The sequence below is a fragment of the Cebus imitator genome, unplaced genomic scaffold, assembly GCF_001604975.1.
Source record: "Cebus imitator isolate Cc_AM_T3 unplaced genomic scaffold, Cebus_imitator-1.0 Scaffold112, whole genome shotgun sequence".
NCBI lineage: Eukaryota > Metazoa > Chordata > Mammalia > Primates > Cebidae > Cebus > Cebus imitator.
In genome coordinates this window covers 5,269,496-5,290,736 of record NW_016107427.1, presented here as the reverse complement: position 1 = coordinate 5,290,736, position 21,241 = coordinate 5,269,496, and the positions used below count along the sequence as shown (strand labels likewise).

Here is a 21,241-nt window from a genome sequence, read left to right as displayed (position 1 = left end):
GGGCAAGCTCAGAAGCAGAATGAGAGAGGTTTGGGAGCATTTCATGTCGTTTGCACATCTCTGCATACGAATTCATTATTGCTTTCACTTACAATGCTAGATATTTTTTGGTTGACTCTGACATGTTCACATTTTTGATTTTTAAAAATCCAATTTGCCTGTTGTTTTCCTGATTTCTTACCCAGTGTCACCTTCCACTTGCTTTCCATTCCCTTGCTGGGAGGGGACTCCGGTAGGAAGCTGGGAAAGGTCACCTGGTGAGACCCCACACGCTCCACGTTCCCAGCAGAAAGGCCCTGCCCAGCGGCCTTTCTAGCACCGAGGGAAACCGCCAGGAGTCCTTGCCCCCACCTGGGACCTCTCAGACATGAACGCTAATAGGTGGGCAAACAATCACTCCTGCAGAAAAGAGTCAAGTCAAAAGCAATTACTTTAAACTTTGCCTACACCCAGCACTGTTTTCCAAAAGCCCGTGGGCTGAATCCTACGTGACCTATTGAAAAGCGGCAGCTGCCTGCCCACTTGGAGGGGAGCTCCAAGGTTTCTTCCCAGCTTCTGCATTGTCCCTCCTTGGCCTGCTCTTCCGAGTGGTCACGTGGCAGCCCCTCCCTGCTGGTGTCCTCTCAGTCTTTTCTGCTCCCTCGGAAATTACCCCCTTGCCATCCCTCAGACCCTCTACAGCCAGAAGGCCCAGGGCTCTGTGTATTAGTGTGTCCACCTTCTTCCTCCGAGTCGTTCTTCCTGCCTCTGCTCTTTGAGGCGGACCATTACTCACAGGAAGGTTCGTTTTCTTACCATTTTGCAGTGTCGCTTTTCTCCAAACAGGTATTTTGTCATACTCAGCCGCAGTATTCTCTAATTGCCAGCATTTCAATTGTTTGCTATTCAAAAGCCAAGAAATTGTTACTGCTGATAGGATCGTGATTTGCTCACTGATTGTGTTAAGGTTTGACCCATTTCCCTGCATACTGTTGGCTCCAGGGATCTCAAGGGCCGACTTGAGTTTGGTTAACACTGCGCAGCACCTGTGGGAACCGACCCTCTCCCAGGGGAGAACTTATGATCCACTGATGCTGTCTTCCTCTTTTCACTGAGGAAATTGTCCTGCCTCCCTCAGACTGCCTACTTTTAAAATTCTCTCTGCCCGAGAGGGAGGTGCATGATGGGCTCTAGGACAACTAGGAGCCATTGCAGTGGATCCCGAGGGACGAGAACAGTGAGGACTTGGCCTGGGTGGGGCGAGGGAGGGATTCAATTCTGCTTCAGTTTCACGGGAAGGCTCGCAGGGGTCTGGTTACCATCTCCATGCAGGGTAAGAGAGAAAAGGACTGGCTCGGAGCTTCAGGGCCTCAGTAACTGGGTGAACTGTGAATCTACTGAGACAGAGAACAGTGGGAGAAGGCTGATTTAGGGGGGAATAGCCAGCATTCAGGCTGTTACCGGTTATACGGGAGAGGCTGACAGAGGTGGACAGGCTGGTGGACATTGTGTGGCAATGGTGGCCCAGGTCTGGGCTGGACAGGAGGAGGTGGGAGTCTCAGGTGAGACCACGGGGTGATCTAGGGCCATGGGGTGGGGCCAGATGGGTCACCCAAGGAGGGAAGATTGAGAGGAGGCCAGAGTCTAAGAGTGCTCTGATGCTTACAGGCAAGGATGGTGAAGGAAATCCAATACAGGTGCCTGAGAAGGAGTGGCCTGGGAGTTAGAAAGAAGAGCATGGCCCTCTTAGAGCCCAAGTGAAGAAAGCTTCCATGCAGAGGGAGTGATAAGTGGGCACCAGTACCCATACGAGGGGTCTGTGTGGGCACTTCCCACCCTGTGGTCTCTGCCTGGTTCCCCCTAGATTGGGAGCCTTGAGGGAACAGGGACTGTGTGGCATTCATCATTGTAGTCCTGGTACAGAGGGCAGCTTTGGAGCCCTGTGAAGTCCTCAGCGGGTAACTGCTGGGCAGATGGCCAGACGGAGGTGAGGACTAAACTCTTTTTTTTTAATTCTCTTGACTAAATTCCTACCTAAGGGGCCTGGGGAGTCTGCCCTACAAACTGTAAAATCTCACCAGAGGGGTTTTATTTAACCCTGTGTTGCATGCCCTGCTTTCCAGCCTGGCCCTGGCATAATATCACATAACAAATACGGAAAGAAATTAAAATATTTTAACCCCAAATATACTTCCTTTTCATATCTTGAAATTGCCCTGCAGAGTTGTCTCTTGTGAGAAAAAAAAATCTACTTTCTGTAAAAAACCCCTTTTCCCCTATTTTTTATTCTTGATAATTAACTAAGAGTCAGGGACCCTTTTATGCCCCTTAAGAAACATTTCACAACCTCTTCTCTTCATGCCTGCTAGCTAAAAGCTTCCTCTGCACAATAAAACTTTGATATTCACAATCCTTTCTCTTAATCCAAACATTTTCTTTCTATTAATCCCAGGTTAGATAAACGTAACCAATTATAAACCAGAACATTTTAAAATTTACCTCTAGCCTGGAAGCCCCACTTTGACTTGTCCTGCCTTTCTGAACCAAACCAATGTATATCTTAAAAGTATTTGATTGATGTCTCATGTTTCCCAAAATTGCGTAAAACCAGGCTATGCCCTAACCACCTCAGGCACATGTTCTCAGGACCTCCTGAGGGCTGTTTCATGCGCCATGATCATTCATATTTGGCTCAGAATAAATCCCTTCAAAATTATAGAGTTTGACTCTTGTCTGCAGACAGCTGGATGGACATCTGGGTGGATGTAACTCCAGGTGGTGGATACGGATCATCTGCTCTGTCCTGATCAATAATACTGATCACCATACTTTTGATCTTCTCTCCTTCTGGAGGGCAGGGATGAGATCATCTTTCTTTCCCTGCAACTCCCCCAGCACCTGGGAGGGTCCCGAGCATGCATGTGACCTCAGCAGTTTTGTGATGTTGCCTGATTTGTACTTTCTCTTGTTTGTTTGCTCTCTCCTCTCTGACAAACAGCTTTACATTCAGCCCATGATGGGGGCTGGCCTGAATTATGAATGTTACCGATTCGGCATCTCCCCTTCCACAAACGCACTGGTGATCGGAGCCACAGTGATGGAGGGCTTCTACGTCGTCTTCGACAGAGCCCGGAAGAGGGTGGGCTTTGCAGCGAGCCCCTGTGCAGGTGAGCAATTCTAACACCGAATGGGGATCCCCGACAAGAGTCCCTTATGTAAATGTGCTGACTTGGAAGCCATTCTTGATGGCACATCAATTACCATTGAATTGTTTCCCTCCTTCCTATCACCAGGGATCAAAATCTCAGTAAAATGGGTCATGGGGTGGCTGAGATAATTAAATGACATCATCCATGTAAAACTTCTAGTCCAGGGGTTGGCACTTGTAAAATGCTTTCTGAGTGTTAGTCCTGATAGTCAAGGAGTAAAAATATGCTGTGGAGCCTTGGAGTTGCATTACAGTTTTTTGACAGTTAAAGCAATATGAGTAAGGAAGAAGTTTCACATTTAAGCTGTGTACATTTATTTTTCCTTAAAGCTGTCCTCATTTTGAAATAGGGAACGCCTATTATTGCCATTTCTTGAAATCCTAACATAATAAGACCAAGGAGCGCCTGTTTCTCATGGGGTTCCTTTGAAAGACGTGAGGGCGGCCAGCAGCATGACTCTGCAGTCTAGCTGAAGGGTTGGCAGGTCTTCAGAGAATCCAGGAGAGCACAAGAAAGTCAAGAGGATGGTTAAACCCCATAAGCTTGGAAATGTCTTCAGATTTCACAGTTTGCTTGAAATGGAGTGCTTACACAGCACATGGTTTAATAGGAGGATTAGGTATTTCTGACTGAGAGTCCAGCCTGCAAGGCAGAGGCAAATCACAGAAGTGGGCATGAGATTGAATTGCCGGAGACAAGTGGAAGAAGAGCCTGAATCAGAGAAATGGCCAGGAGAGCTGTAGTCTTTCAAAATAAGATGTCAAGGGACTGAAAACAAAATTGGTGCATTAGATTTGAAGTCAGGAACAGAATGAAATTCCAAAGTCGTGCTGGTGATATGTGAAAGGAGAGAAAAATTAAGTGTGAGGTCAAAAAAGAATTGATGACAAGGAGGTGAAATAGAAGGAAATTTGGGGATTGATAATGAAATATAAGGTCATGATGTGGCTGAAGGAAAGGGGATGTGTAGGAATTTGATGGATGTGAGACACTGTTGAAGGGCAGGTGAGAGTCCTGGGCCCGCCATCCTAGGAGCCTCAACTCAGACCTTCACTCTGATCTGAACCCAGATGAAGAGTTGCCAGGATGAGGTGTCTGGCCAGAATGCCAGGTAATCACAGCTGGATTATTCCAGGAGGGAGAGATTTCAGCTACTATTTTTTAATACCTAAAACATGGTCTTAAAACCGGACTCCTGGTAAGTAAAGCAGATGAGGGGTGCTTCATTAGCTGCCTTAGCAGAGTGGCATGTCAGAAAAGTAAAGTAACAATTTAGAGAGCAGAAACGTTAAAAGGAAAGATTGCATCTGGACTGTTAGGCCAATTCATATCCCATATGAATAAAATCATTCAACCCAGTGCACATATATGATACATCGTGACGTGTCTGCGTGAATATCTGTGCGGAAGTATTTTCGCTTTGCTCTTGTGAGCAGACATGGAACCCTTGCATTGTCATGTTTCCGTCTTTGCCATGAGTAAATGTTTACCTTTTGCGTGTGCAATAACTCTTTCAGCCTATTCAGTTATCGTTGTGTGAGAACTTTCTTTGTAGCAGGAAGTGGGACTGAAATATCACTGAATTTCCTGTGACTATTTGACTTCTTTTTAACCAGGGGAATCTAAGAACTTAAGCAATTTTACCCACAGTTTCCGTTCTCTTGTTAAATAGAGAACGTTCTCTTGTTAAGTAGAGGCCATTATGGCAACAGCTGTTAGAGTCCACTGAATACGGCAGAGTCTAATAACCATTTGTTTTTAAGTGAATTACTGTTGGAAATGGTGTAATATTAGGCATCCCTAGACAGGGCAACTTTTTGTCTCCGAATTTCACTGTGAATTATTTGCTAGGTGCTCTTCTATACATTTTTTTGTTGTTACTTTTTAAAAAATTTATTTAAGGTTTTGGTACTTAAACGTTTGATTTACCAGCTGGGGGAAAATATGCTGATCTATGTCTCCTCTTCCTTGTGGATTGTTTAGCCATTAAAGTAATTACTTTCCTCAGGGCTGCAATTAAAGACCCAGAGAGTGCTTGATAGAACCCTAATAAATGGAATAGCTATGCTGCCTTTAAAATATATATACGTGTGTGTGTGTGTGTGTGTGTGTTTATTTTTTCATTATAAAATGTTTAACAAAAAAATAACTTTAAGTTACAGAAAATCATGTACTGTGTGCGCATTGACGAAATATCTAGATTTAACATTTTGTCATATTTTCTTTAAAAAATTGTCATTGAATGAGAAAACAAGTGTAACTAAAGTCCCACCCCACCCACCGCCTTCCCCAGCATTACTCATTATCCTGAAATTAATGTATATTCCTATCTAAATTGCTATACATTTATAATTTTACTAGATGGGTGTGAGCACCTTCTAGTAATTATCTGTTGTTATGTAACAACTTGCCCCCAAATGTCACAACTCTCTATCACCTTCTGCAGTTTGTTTGTTTCTTTTTCTTCCTTCTTCCTTTCTTTCGGTTGATTGATTGATTGATTGATTGAGACAGGGTCTTGCTCTGTCACTCAGGCTAGAGTAGAGTACAGTGGCTTGGTCAGGGCTCACTTCAGACGATCCTGGTTTAGATGATCCTCCAACCTCAACCTCCTGAGTAGCTGGGACTACAGGTGTGCAAGACTGCCCCAGATAATTGTTTGATATTTTGCATAGAGGGAGTTTTGCCGTGTTGCCTAGGCTGGTCTCCAACTCCCTGGCTCAAGTGCTCAACCCCCTGTGGCCTCTCAAAGTGCTAGGATTACAAGGATATGCCATCACACCCAGCCTGGCTTTTGTTTTATTTTGTTTTGTTAAGAGACAGGGTCTCGCCCTGTTACCCAGGCTGGAGTGCAGTGGCATGATCTTGGCTCAGTGCAGCCTTCACCTCCTGAGCTCAAGCGATCCTCCCACCTCAGCCTGCCAAGTACCTGGGACTACAAACATGTGCCACCATGCCCAGAACATTTGTGATATTTTCTGCAGAGATGGGTTTTCACCATGTTGCCCAGGCTGGTCTTGAACCCCTGGGCTCAACTGATCCTCCCACCTTGGCATCCCAAAGTGCTAGGATTACAGGTGTGAGCCACCATGCCTGGCCATCTCGTGTAGTTTCTGAGGGCCAGGAATCGAGGTGGGTCTTACCCTGGTGTCTCTGGCCCAGCATTGCTCATGAGGCTGCAGCTATCTGAAGTCCTTTGTAGGAACTGGTTCCAAGCTCACTCTCATGGTGGCAGGAGCCCCGCTTCCCTTACCATTTGGACCTCACCCCAGGACTACCTGATGTCCTCTGGTCAGTGCTGAGCGAGTGATCCAAGAGAACACGTCAGAGCACCCAGGACAGATGCCCCAGTTTTCATCACCTAATCTTGGAAGCGGCCCGTTCTTACTTCTACCCCACTCTGCCGGTCGCACAGAATGACCCCGATATGATGTGGGAAGGGACGACGCAGGTAAATGCCAGGAATCAGGGGCTGGTCATTAGCAGTTACCTTGGAAGGATCCTACCATATACTTATCACAAAACCTAGGTTGGTTAATTTGTTTGGTTATTTTATTTTTAAATCTGCAGGAATGCTGTGTGTATCCTTGGTAGTGTGTAACCTTGGTCAACTCGACTTTATTGTTCAACATTACATTTCATAGATTTTCCATACTGATATGAGTACTAGGTCATTTGTTTTGACTGCATAGTATCTCACCTTATGAATGTATCTACCCATTTTTATCTTAACATTTGGGTTATTTCTGTATTGGCAATTATAAACAGTACTGCAGTGAACGTCTTTGTGCAGGTGAATGACATCTTCTAGAAATGGAATTTCTAAATGATTTAATATGCAGCTCTTCAGTGTTATTGGCTAAGGTTAAAATTGTCTTTATAGTAGCTGGGACATCAGCATTATATGAGAATTTCCATTCCCTAAAAGCATTACTGTCTTTGTTTTGTCTTTGTGTTTTGCTAATCCATGTATGTGAAGTAATGTCACATTTTAGTTGACGACTTTCAAGTTTACACAACTTTGGATATGTTTTTGGGATGTTTGAGCTTCTTCTCTGAGGGTAAATTTTTCTATTAATATCATATGCACATTTTTCTACCCATCTTTTTTATTGATAGACATGAGCTCCTTATATTTCTGAGATGTTATTTTTTCTGGGTTATACCATCTAATCTCCTTGACTTTTCTTTCTACTTTGATTTGGCACCTTTTATTCACATATATATCTTTAATTTAGTGAAATCAAGTTTACCAGTATTTCTCCCATGAATTATTCCCTGTGCCTTATTTAAGAAATACTTCCTTAATCCAAGAAAATAGCGATAACTTTTCTTCTAAAGATACTGTATACTTTTTTCTTATTTTCTTCCAAAAAGTGAATTAGGAAATTAATTTTTATAAGGACATTCCATTTTCTCAGCATCCTTAATGGATATATGTTTTCTCCTCCGATTTTTCCAGTATTTTATTATGAAAATATGTCTACAGAAGAGACTAAAAATAATACAATGACATTCTGCATACCAACCATCTAGATATAGTAATTTTTAACATTTTGCCATATACCAGTATGTGTGTATAGGTGACTATGTAGTTTTTGCTGAACCATTTGCAAATAAATTACAGATATCATGACTTTCACCCCTAAAAAATTTTATTATGCATCTTAAAAATATGGACATTCTCCTATATAAACACAATACCATAATCACACCTAAAAAAATTAATAATATTTGCTAAGTAGCATGACTATGTAGGCCACATGCAGATTTCCCCAGGTGTCCCCGAAATGTTTTCATTAGCTGTTTTGCTGTTTTGTTTCAGAAGGCCATTTCTTTTGTAGAATGTATCATATTTAGTTTTATCTGTTTCCTAATGAGATCATATAATGCATTGATTTTACCTCATATTTCCTTGAACTTAAGCCTAGAGGCTTAATCAGACTTGAGGTAATTTTTTTTTGCAAGATATCTAATAAATTTTAATAGCATCTTTGTCATGTACCAAGTCCCCATTTATACCTGAGCCTATTTCTGAGCATTCTGTTCCATTCCACGGGTCAAGTTGCCTACCCTTGGGCTAAGCCATCTAGTTTTAATTTTTTTTGGTTATGGAACAATATCTGGCAGGGACTTGACTCTTCTTCTTCTTCTTTGCAGTTCTCTTGACTACTTTTGCCCTTTTATTCAGCTTGTTGAGATCCCTGAAAAACCCTATTGGGATTTCTATTAGAACTGCATTGAACTTGCAGAATTAACTTGAGAAGAAACCAAATCTTTACCACATCAAGTTTTCCCCCACGAATGTGCCAGATCTTTTCATTTGTTTAGGTCTTCTTTCATGTCCTACTGTGGTTTTTTTGTAATTTTGTCCAAAAAGATTTTACACAAATACTTATTCCTATGTATACCTCTTAGTTCTTACCATAAAAAATGAGATGATTTTGCACTGCGTTTTCTGGTGGGTTGTTTGGAATACGGATGTGCAACTTTTATATATTAACCTTCTATCCAGCCACATTGCTAAGTTCTCCTTTTTAAAAACAGTTTCTAGAGTTACTTAGACTTTCTATTAAAACAGCCGTATAATCTGAAAATAATATATTTTAAATCATTTCTGATCTTTATATCCTTTTATTTATATTTTTGTGATGACCTCTGAGACAATATTGAATACAAATGGTTACAATGGACATTTTTGTCTTTTTTCTTATTTTAAAGGAAATATTTCTCATTTTGCACCAGGGAGCATTATGCATAAGATAGATTTGTGGAATTGCCTTCTTAATTCTAAATTTAAGGATTTCCAGTTTCTGAAAGTATTCAGTATGAATGGAAATGCTTTTTGACAATTTCCACATTAAACACATGCCTGCTCTATAATCAACATTCAACGTTAAGTATATGCCTACTCTATAACCCAGCCGTTGTCACTCTTAGGTGTATGCAAAGTATGTAAGTGTATGTAATGAATGAAATGAGTATGTATGTATGAAATGAGTATGTAAGTGTATTGAGACTTAACCAGAAGGTTCATAGCAGCTTTACACATAAAATAACTAAATAATACATACTTTAGTAGTTACATAAATACACAAAACATCCCAAAAGCCAACCAAAGGAAAAGAGTTTAAACAATTGTTTACTTGCCATTCAGTGGAACAACACACAGCAATTTTCTTTCTGTTGAAGAATGCACTTTTGGACATCTTTTAAAAAAGACTATGAAAGGTAAATTTTATTTTGCCTCAGTTCCGAATCACAATTTAGCTATAAATGGAATTCTAGATTGCTCGTGTTACATTAGTGTTTTGAAGTTTCAGTTTCATTGTCTTCAGGCTATGATGATGCTGAAGAAAAGACCCTAGTTGGTCTGAATTGTTGTACTTTTAAGGGTAATCTGTTGCCTTTCCTTAGTTTCCAATAAGACTGCTTTTATTTTAAATTTCTAGTGTTCTGAATAGTGTTGTGAAGTTTCACTATGATGTGTCTAGATATAGGGTGGTTTCCCATCATGCTACACCCTTTATGCTCTCTGAATCTGACAACTCATGTCTTTTGTCATCAATCTTAGAGAATGCTCAGCTGTTACCTCTTCTACTGCTGCTTCATACACATTCTCTCTAGTCTCTTCTTCTGGATCTCTCATTTCAAGTAATGAGATTTCTCATTATTTATTCCGGTCCCTTGACCGTTCTTGTTCATGTTTTCCTCTCTATCTTTCTTTGCTGCATTCTGTGTAATTTCTTCAGATATATCTTATATTGGCCTAATTCTCTGTTCAGGTGTGTTCAATCTACTGTTTAACCTATTCAGTGAGGTTTTTTTATTTCTTTTTTTGTGCTTTTATTATTTTTATTATGTTTTGATTCCTTAATTGTCTTTGGTCTGGGAGGTCTTTTTATTTGAGTTTTTCATTTCAATGACTATATTTTTTATTTCTAGAAATTATAGCTTATACTTTTCCAAATATACCATTGCAGGGCACAGTGGCTCACACCTGTAGTCCCAAAACTTTAGGAGGCTGAGGCAGGAGGATTACTTGAGTCCAGAAGTTCAAGACCAGCCTGGGCAACTGTATTATTTCATTCCCAGGCAGCTATAAAGACATACCTGGGATTGGGTAATTGATTAAGAAAAGAGTTTTAATTGGCTCATGGCTCTACAGGCTGTACAGACTTCTGCTTCTTGGGAGGCTTCAGGAAACTTACAATTGTGGCAGAAGATGAAGGGAAAGCAGGCATGGTCTTCACATGGCCAGAGAGAAAGAGAGAGAGAGAGAGAGAGAGAGAGCGAGTGCAGATGCTCCGCACTTTCAGACAATTATATCTTGTGAGAACTCTATCATGAAACAATACCGAGAGGTGGTGTTAAACTATTAGAAACCATGCCCAATGATCCAATCACCTTCCACCAGGCCCCACCTCCAACACTTAGTATCCCAATTCAGCATGAGATTTGGATGGGGACACAGCCAAACCATATCAACAACAAAATAAGACCCTGTCTACAGAAAAGCAAAAGGTTAGCCAAGCGTGGTGTGACATACCTGTGGTCCCAGCCACACTTGAGGCTGAGGCAGGAAGATCACTTGAGCCCAGGAGGTCAAGGCTGCAGTGAGCCATGATCATGTCATTGCACTCCAGCCTGGGAGACAGAACAGACTCTAAATAAATAAACAATATACCAGCTAACTTTTCTATAGTGTCATTTAACAATTTCATTGTGGCTTGGGTTTTCTTTATTTTTAGTTTTTTTTTTTTTTTTATTGAAAAGGCTAGGTAATATTCCAAAGGTAAAATATAGTACATAGTCACACTCCCTCAGAGGTAATTGTACTGCTAATGCCTAAAGTTCTTCCTTATTTGTTTTTTTTTTGTTTTTTTTTTTGAGCCTCGTAGCCTATTATATGGGTGCTCCTGTATTTATTTAGCCAGTTCAATATTGATAGACATTTAGGTTGTTTTAAATCCTTTGTTGTTACAAATAATACTGCAGAGGACACCGTTTATATATATCATTTGCATATATAAAAGTATACGTCTAGGTTAAATTAGAATTGCTGAGTTAAAGGGTATCAATATTTGTAATTTTAATGAATATCACCTCATTGTCTTCCATAGAGCTTGTACTCATTGATACCTGGCCTTACCTTCTTTGGTAATGTAGATGGTGACCTGTTTCACCAGCCAGCCCGCCAACCTGGTCTTACCAAACTTGGAAATTTTGGTAATCTGACAGGTGAAAAATGATCATCTCTGTGTAGTTTTGTGTCGCTTTCTATGAGTGAGATTGAGTTTATTTTCATATGACTAAGCTCATTTGTCCTTTTCTGTGAACTACCCACTCATATCTTTGCCCATTGTTTTCTGTTGGATTATTCGTTTTTTGCAATAATTTGTAAGAACTCTTTATGTAATGGAGTAATTAATGATTTGCTTGGAGGAAAAAAAAAACTATAATTTCTGTCTCAATTGTAAATGTTTTAAACTTTGCTTATGACATGCTTTAGTGTAAAAAAGTTTCCTTTGTATATTTAAATAGTTTGATATTTTGCTTTAAGGCCCTTGGGTCTACTGTTACATGTTAAATGACTTTCCTCACTAAAAGTGCTTTGTGACTTATTCAAGTGCTTTCCTGCTTGATTTAACTTGGCATGGAATGTATGGATTAAACTTCTTTTTTCCAGGATGACTACCCCATTGTTATAAAATTTATCAAATGATTTATCTTTTCTTTAAATTCTACAATTACTGCATACCAGTAAATATTTTGGAGCTGTATATTTATTTTTGGATTTTCTGTACTATTCCATTGATACAGTATTAGTTTCCTGTTATTCCTTTTTCAGAATATTCCTACTCTTCTTAATTTTTCTTTCCTTTCATAAACCTTTGAGTCAGCCTGTTTAGTTTTAAAAAATGGTATATTAATGGGTTTTTAGTCACTTTAAACACAGCTGTGGTATAAACTTGTGCACATTGTTCTATTTTTCCATCACTCGTGGGGAATTCATCTTGTTTTTTTTTTATCTACTGACTGCTCTCTCTTAGTGGGCTTTTTTCTCACTTGCTTTGCAATTTTTTGTTGTGAGTTTATATTTAGAGGGAGCACATTTTTTCGTCCAAGAGAATTCAGTGTGCCTTGGGCTGTAAAGTGTTGCTATAAAGCCATTTTACATTTGTTTCTGGAGTGTCTGCAGACCACAAGAAGTTTGCGATTTGTATACCAGCTTGTGTGAAATAGATGCCAGCCATGCTTGAGGTGGAGGATTTAGGGGCTCCATTTCTCATGGCAGTTTCTTGCCCTCCTCCCCCAACCCCTTAGCCCCCTAGCTGAGCCAGGCTTCCTTGTTGGTCGAATTTCCCAGGTCCTCTCACCAATGGACAAGGCTTGCACAGGCATCTTGACCCCAGTGCCCACATCCTTGGTGCCCAGAGTCAAGTCTCTCACCCCTTCCGGTCATGGGAACCCAGCCGTAGGGCCTTTTTTCTGGTGAGCAATGTCTCTTACTTCTGCGCTCAGCTACAGAGATAAAAAGTTATATTTTGTCCTCATTTCTCTGTGTTGAGGCTGGAAGAAGTTCTACCTTCACACCAGCCACTGTCTGAGGACCCGAAATCTTCAGGAGCTGCCCTTCTCTTACAGTGTTTTTTGTTTTTGTTTTTTTAAATTATTATTCTGGTTTTCATGGTCATTTTTGTTTGTCAGATGATGCTTAGCCTAAGGGTTGGGGTGTGGGGAGCACTGAGTAGGAGTTCCTTGATTGGAATTTCCTGGGGGGCTCCTTCAAAATACACCTGGTCGACCTCCTCATGTCCTTTTCCAGCCAGGGTACAGCAGGATGGTGGTGGGTGGGAAGGTCATGGGTATTTTGGAAAAATTTTCCCAGGTGCTTCTCTTATGCTGACCCTGCCTGTCCTCGGCCCACCCCCACCGCTGCTCAGAATCATTACTGCAGTCACATCAGCTGGAGGTCAGGGTGTGTTATTGCTCTGGCCAGCGTCTCATATCTGACACAGATTCTAGGGACTGGAGCACTTTCAACCGCCTCTGTGTTGCTGGGCTGAGTGTCCTATGGCTAAGAAAATAATGGAGTGTTAAAATTGACAACTCTCTGTTATTTTAATGTATCCAAAGCTTATGAAATACCACCCATCATGTCTTTTTATAGATTGAGACATTTAGCACCCAAGAGCTGTATAGATCTCAGCTTGTACAACTCGAGACGCATCATGGATGATGGCAACCATTTGACTGTGAATTTTTCTTACTGCAGGTTGAAGTGGATCATCTGGTGCATGCTCATGTTTAAAAATAGGCAAGTTAGCTGTTAAGAGCAGAGTTTCAGAGATACGCCTCTGCCATCTACTTAGACCACAATCAAAAGACACTAAAGCCAGGAACCCCAAAGGTGTAGCTCAGGCAGTAGCTCTGTTTCCTCGTTTTACAGAAATAAACACTGAGGGACCCAGATGGTCCATGGCCTTCACATGGTTGCAGAAAAAAAACTGGCTCTGGGTCCAGAACCCCTGTCCTGAAACTCCAGAATGTTCTTCTAAGCAAACCATGCCTACTCAGAAAGCATCTCAGTACCAGATAATCAGCGTGGTGGGACAGTTCTCATTATTTTCTATGCTATAGGGAAAAAGACCTGATCATTATAATTTTTATCCTTGGTTAAATTATAGATTTCCACAGGCACTCATTATCAACCAGATCCTGACCTTTCAGAGAAAATACACAATTAACACTGTGACATTCCTAAAAGAATTAAAAAAAACAATGTAGTAACAGAGGACACTTATGTAGCGCTGATCTTAGCCCAAGACTATACTAAGTGCTTAACATCTATTAACTTGATTGTTCTTACAAGACTGACTTACAGGGGCTGTTATTATCTTCATTTTATAGATGACAAAACTGGGGGCAAAGAAGTTAAGTAACTTGGCCCAGATCACACAGTTTGTGTGTGGGAGCTGGGATTGAAACCCCGAAAGTCTGGCCCCAGGGTCATGCTCTCACCCACTGCATACAATGGCCTCTCATAAATCAATCCGGCATACAAGTTAGACTCTGCTTTTTAACGGTAGAATTAGTCCTGTAAGTAATAAATGTAGAGACCATGCAGTGAATGGCATTCCTGATTCCAGAAGGAATTTTAAATCAGCTTTTCTTTAATGCTAAGCAGCTGGTTAGCAAGTATGAGAATGTAGTTGTTTCTGGATAATGCTTGATGTCTGACAATCTTAAATTGGTGCTGTTTTTCAAAAACTTGAAAACAAAATCCATGAGTCTTCTAATTATAAAAGTGATACATGTCTACTGGGGAGGCTGAGGTGGTGGGAGGATGGCGTGAGTTCAGGAGTGTGAGCTGCAATGTGCTACTATCATCTCTGTAAATACCACTGCACTCCAGCCTGGGCAGCATAGCCAGGCCCCATCCCCAAAAAAAAAATAAAAAGTAATACATGGTCTGTTGAAGAAAATTGATTTTAATTGTTTGTTTGTTTGTTTTTGTATTTTTATTATACACACCACACACAGGACATACAAAAAAAATGGGTATGAACTCAGGCATTCAGCTGGAAGAACAGTAGTAAATCAATGCTCATGGAGCTGGTGTGACTGAGATTGGTTTGGTTTTTCTTTTCTAATCTCAATGTGATTATGTCACATGTGTTATTGTTTGACACACTTCGACTCCCTTATTCTTTTGACTTTTTAAAACAGCTTTGTTGGAATATAATTGGTGTAAAATAAACAGTTCATGTTGAAAGGATACAGTTTGATAAGTGTTACATCCATGCACATCTTTGAAGCCATCACCACGAGGGAGTGGTCCTATGCCTTGAGCTGTTTTCCCTGCCCCCCAGGTCCTACGGACCCCATGCCATTCCCAGGAAACCCCTGACCTGCCTTCTGTCACTGTAGACTAGTTTGCATTTGTTAGAATTTTATATAAATGAAATCATACAGTACATATTCCATTTTGTTTGACTGCTTTCACACAATGTAATTATTTTGAGGTTCATCTATAATGTTTCACTTTCCATAGTTCATTATTTTATTGCAGATCAATGCTCTATTGTGTTTAGACCTTACAATTTCTTTATCCTCATACACCTGTTAGTGACCTTTTGGGTTGTTGCCAAGTTTTGTTTTTTTTAGCAATTATAAATAAAGCTGCCGTGAACAATAGCATGCAAGTCCTTGGACACATATTTTTATTCCTCCTGGATAAACAAATAGGTGTGGAATGGCTGAGTTATATAACAAGTATGTTTCACTTGCTGCCAAACTCGTTTTCAAAGTTGGCTGTAAAATGTCACATTTCTGCCAGCAGTGTATGAAAGTTCCAGTTGTCAAACATCCTCACCAACATTTGACATGGTCAGTATTTTTATTTAATAGGTATTAATATTTAGTGGTCTCATTGTGGTTTTAATTTGCATTTCGCTAATGACTAATGACCCTGAATATCTTTTTAGGTGCTTTTCTTTACCATTCATGTATCTTTTTAAATGAAGTGTCTTTTCAAATGTTCTTGCCCATTTTTGTATAGACTTGTTTGTTTTCTCATTATTGAGTCTTCAGAGTTATATATTAAGAATACATGTCCTTTATCAGAAATTTGGCTTGTAAATATTTTTGCCAAGTCTTTTTGTCTCTTCATATTTTCTTTTAAAGAGAAGTTCTTATTTAATTTTGATAAGATCATTTTTGTTTTTTTATTTTACAAATTGTGCTTTTGGGTATGCTAAGAAATTTTTCGCCTGATCCAAAGACACAAAGATTTCCTCCTGTGTTTCTTTCTAGAAGTGTTGTAGTTTTTTAGAAATGTTATTTAAAAAAAAAAAATAGAGATGGGGTTTCACTCTGTTACCAGAGTGGAGTACAGTAGTGTGAGTATACATACATACAGCAGTGTGAGTTCCTTGCAGCCTCCATCCTCTGGCCTCAAGTGATCCTACCCCCACAGCCACCTAAAGAGCTGGGAATACAGGTGTGAGCCACCACCACACCTGGCCACAAATGTGTTATTTAGTTTCCAAATAATTAGGGATTTTTCCAGAAGCTTTCTGTTACTGACTTCTAATTTAACCTCAGTGTGGTCAGGGAATATAGTTTTTAGGAATTGAATCTTTTGGAATTTATTGAAACTTGTTTCATCACCCAGAATATAGTCTATCATGGTAAATATTTCTTGTGCTCTTGAAAACAGTGTACATTCTGCTATTATGGATAGAGTGTTTTATAATAGGTCAAGTTAGTTGATAGCGTTGTTTAGATATTCTATACCATTACTTATTTGCTGTCTACTTGCTCTATTATTAAGAAAGGGATATTGGAATCTCTGACTATGTTTGTGGATTTGTGGATTTCTCTTTGCATTTTCATCAATCTTGTTTTATGTAATTTGAAACACTGTTACTAGGTACAAAACCGTTGGGATTTTTATGTCTATTTATGAAGGGAACATTTTATCATTATGAAACTACTATATCTCTGATAATTCTTTTTGATCTGTATCTATTCTGTCTAGTAGTAATGTAGCCACTCTGGATTTCTTTTGATAAGCATTAATATGATACTTTTTTTCATTTGTTTACTTTTAACATCGTGAAGGGTTTTTTTTTTCTTTTTCCTTTTTTCTTTTTTTTTTTTCTGAGATGGAGTTTCACTCTTGTTGCCCAGGCTAGAGTGCAATGGCACGATCTTGGCCCACCACAACCTCCACCTCTTGTGTTCAAGCAATTCTCCTGCCTCAGCCTCCTGAGTAGCTGGGATTACAGGTATGCACCACCATGCCTGGCTGATTTTGTATTTTTGGTAGATACAGGGTTTCTCCATGTTGGTCAGGCTGATCTTGAACTCCCCAATCTCAGGTGATCTGCCCGCCTTGGCCTCCCAAAGTGCTGGGATTACAGGCATAAGCCACTGTGCTCGCAGCATTTTGAGTCTTTGCATTAAAAGCGAGTTTCTTGTAGGCAGAATATACTTGGATCTTGCTTTTTATCTAATTTAGCAATCTCTGCTTTTTAGTTGTGATGTTTAAATCAGAGATCCACAAACAATTGCCCGTAGGCTGAATCTGGCAGGTACCTTGTTTCTGTATGGCCTGTGAGCTAAGAATAGTTTTTACATTTTTAAAGGGTTGAAAAAAAACAAAGAAGCTAACCTAAAAAGCTTAACATATTTACAATCTGGCCCTTTATGAAAAAAGTTTGCTAAATGCTGGCTTAGAATATTTATAATTAATGTATGATTGATATGTCTCTGTTTAACCAGGAACACAACAAAGAAAACTATTTTTCTTTTTGTCTTTTTTGTCTCATTTTTTCCTTTTCTGTTGCCTTCATTTGGATTATTTTCTATTTCTGTATATCTTCTTTGCTAGTTTACTAGCTATAACTCTTTACTTAGTGATTGCTTTAGGATGTATAGTATAAGGTCATTTTAACTGATCAGAGCCTACCACTTCGTACATTCTAAGAGCCTTATAACAATACACTTCTATGTCTCTTCTTCAGTCCTTTATCCTATTATTGGCATGTATTTTATCTATGCCTATATTATAAGCCACCTGGCACATTGTTATAATTGTTGCTTTAGTTAATTTTTTAAAATATTTAAAATTAAAAACAAAGATTTTATAACTACTATATAGTTTCTATTTCTGGTGTTCATCATTCTATTGTGTAGATTCAAGTTTCCTTCTGATGTCCTTTTTCTTCTGCTTGAAGAACTTTCTCTAGTGAAAATCCGTAATGACTTATCTCAATTTGCGTATGACTGAAAACATTTTTATTTCATCTTAATTTTTAAAAGATATTTTTGCTAGGTATAGAGTTCTAGGTTGACAGGGCTTTTTCTACCTCCAGTATTTTAAAGATGTTGCTCTATTGTCTTCTGGTTTGCATTGCTTCCAACATGAAATCATCTGTAATCCTTATTTTTATTCATTTGTACATAATATTTCTTTTTTCTCTCTCTCTGCTTTTAAGAAATTTTTATTACTGTTTTTCAGCAGTTCACTATTATCATCTATGTCATTTTTTTGTGTTTGGGGTCCTTTGGGCTTTTCAGATCTGTTGGATTTACAGTTTCATCAAATTTGGAAAAATTTTGGTCATTGATTTTTCAAATATTTTTTGCCTCACAATCCCCTTTTTCTTTTGAGTACTCTGATTACATGATTTAGCAGCTTGATGTTGTCCACACTTTGATGTTTTCTCTTTTTATTTTTCAGTTTTTTTTCTCTTGGCTTCATTTTGGATGGTTTCTGTTACGTTTTTTAATTCATTAGTCTTTCCGCGGCATATAATCTGCTATTACAACTATCCAGTATATTTTTATCGCACATATTGCAATTTTTACCTCTAGAAATTTGATTTAGATCTTTAATGTTTTCTGTGTCTCTATTTAACATGTTTAACATTTTATCTAGCATCTGAGTAGAATACAGTCATAATAAATATCTTGATATCCTGCCTGCTAATTCTATCGTCTGTGCCATTTCTAAGTTCCAATTGATTGATTTTACTCCCTGCTATGAACTGTGTTTTCCTGTTTCCTCGAATAATTAGTGCTATAGAATACATGTTTATGTCCTGCCAAAATTCTTATGTTGAAAGCTAATCTCCAAAGCGATGATATTTGGAGTTGGGGCCTTTGAAAGGTGATTAGGTCATGAGGGCAGAGCTTTTCTTTGTAAATGGAATTAGCGCCCTTATTAAAAGACAGTCCAGGAGAGCTCCCTTGTCTCTTGTACCTTGTCTTTCTCTGTGTTAAGCAAAATCATTATCTACCAACCAGGAAATTGGAGTGTAGATTGACTGCAGGCTGCGTCCCTCTGTTCTCGGGTGTTGGCAGTCTCTAGTTCCTTGCCTTTCTTTTTCAGTGCACTTTTTAAAAAAAGCCATATTAAGACAGAATCCACATTAGCAAGAAAATGCAGTCACTTTGCAAAGTAATCGAGCCTGTTTTCCTCTGATTTTAAAAACCATTTTTTTCAGGCCACTATCCCACTGTTATTTTGACTTTTTCTTTCCTCAGTCAAAAAGGGGATTGTTTGGCAGCTCTGAAGATCTTGAAGCTTTAGTTATAGAAAAATTAAATGCTTTGCAGTGTTATTTTCTGGTGCCAAAATACTGATTTCTGTGATTACATATAGGGAAAATGGATAATGAGACCTATTTCTTTTTTGTATTGCAAGTAAAGCTTAAGATTCCACATTCCTGAAAGGATCAGAGAAGCTTAGTGTAAGGAAAGGAAGTCTACTGATAATCCACAAACTGGCTTTAAGAAATCATCTCAACTTTCTTCTTGGTTTGAAGTTATTCAAGAGTCTCTAGCAGAAGTCACCGGGCGAATCTTAACTGTGTTTCTCTTTGTCACCAGGGATGTCATGAATTAGGTGTTGCGTTCACTTACTGCTCCTGGCTGTAGATGAGACCTAGGATAAGAGTGGAGCAGGGAGGGTCTCTAGCCAGTCTGACCCTGGGAGTTCTCGCAACCCACGGGGCCTGTGGGTCAGGCTGATGTGAGGTCCCTGTCTGTAGCAGAATCCATGGTAGAGAGTGAACTCAAGCTGACTCCACCAGGGAAATTCCCCATGACACAGGCAGGTCCAACTGAGCTTTCTGTGGTAGACTCCCCTATTCTTTCTCCCCTTTCTCCTCTTTTCTCATCTCCACGGAGGAAGCACAACCCACGCAACTGTCATGACCAGGCACTGACATGCACTCTCACCTGCATAGCGCTGCCGCCTCACCGGCCTTCCACGAAGCACAGGGTGCTCCCATAGGTGCCCCACCGCAGTTCCCCTCCACACCTAGGCTCCGTACCGCAGACCTTGAAACACACCGTCATTCCAGTGTGCACAGACTGGACCCCCGAAGGCACACCGAGTGGTGACCCCCTCAGTGCTTCCTGAGTTGTCTAAGCCACGGGGACCTGAGTATCACTTTGTGGTTTAATCAGCCAAGGGGTTCTCTCTGTGTCAGATGGGGGAGGTGGTCTGCTCATGTCACAGCTCTGGATTTTCCCTTTATGTCTCCCTAGAAATTGCAGGTGCTGCAGTGTCTGAAATTTCTGGGCCATTCTCAACGGAGGACGTAGCCAGCAACTGTGTCCCCGCCCAGTCTTTGAGCGAGCCCATTTTGTGGATCGTGTCGTACGCGCTCATGAGTGTGTGTGGAGCCATCCTCCTTGTCTTAATCGTCCTGCTGCTGTTGCCGTTCCGGTGTCAGTGTCGCCCCCGGGACCCTGAGGTCGTGAATGATGAGTCCTCTCTGGTCAGACATCGCTGGAAATGAAGAGCCAAGCCGGACCTCAAGCAACTGTGGACTCAGCTATTAAAAAAAAAAAATTCACATTTCAAGGGCAGCGGCCACCCGTCTTCAATCTCCGTTCTGCTCCCAGATGCCTTCCAGATTCACTGTCTTTTGATTCTTGATTTTCAAGCTTTCAGATCTTCCCTACTTCCAAGAAAAATGATAATGAAAAAAAAAAAAATTCTAAACCAAAACAGAGTGGATTGGGCTGCAGGCTCTATGGGATTGGCTATGCCAAACTGTCTAGGTGTGCCACGAACACAAAACCAAACCAAGTGTTGGCTAGTTCTCTTCTCTCTCCAATCTCTGGAAAAATAAGTGCACATAGTTAACTCCTTAGCTCACGGGAAGCTTTTTGTATTAATCGCCTTTGAGGGTATTTTGTGCCAGACCTCAACCTGGGTCAAAGTGGTGTAAGAAGGCTTGCAGTATGATGGCAGGAGAAGCAGCCTGGGGCCTGGGGATGTAACCGTGCTGTCCCCTTCAGAGCTGGAAAAAGAGCCACAGGCCCCTTTTGTGGGTTTCTCTGTGCTCTGAGTGGGAGCCAGAATTCACTAGGTCATTAACCAATGGTCCTCACCAGCCTCTTGTGAAGATGGAAGGCCTTTTGCCCATCGAGGTAGAGTGGGAAGGAAACCTCCTCTTTTGTACCCAATACTTCTGTTTTGTTGTTGGTGCGAAAGTAAAAACACTACCTCTTCTGAGACTTTGCCC

At 40.2% G+C, this 21,241-nt stretch overlaps 1 protein-coding gene across 2 annotated transcripts in view; it reads left to right on the top strand.

Moving 5' to 3' along the window:
* Positions 1–20,808, top strand: part of BACE2 (beta-secretase 2) — a 96,576-nt gene extending 75,768 nt beyond the window's left edge. Inside the window, exons 8-9 of one of the 2 annotated variants that reach the window (XM_017538621.1) lie at positions 2,978–3,146; positions 20,256–20,808. In XM_017538621.1, coding sequence (XP_017394110.1) covers positions 2,978–3,146; positions 20,256–20,509 — 423 coding nt within the window. In that variant the 3' untranslated portion in view covers positions 20,510–20,808. The remainder of the gene's footprint in view (positions 1–2,977; positions 3,147–20,255) is intronic. The other variant, XM_017538622.2, reaches the window with a different exon arrangement.
* Positions 20,809–21,241: the final 433 nt, after the last annotated feature.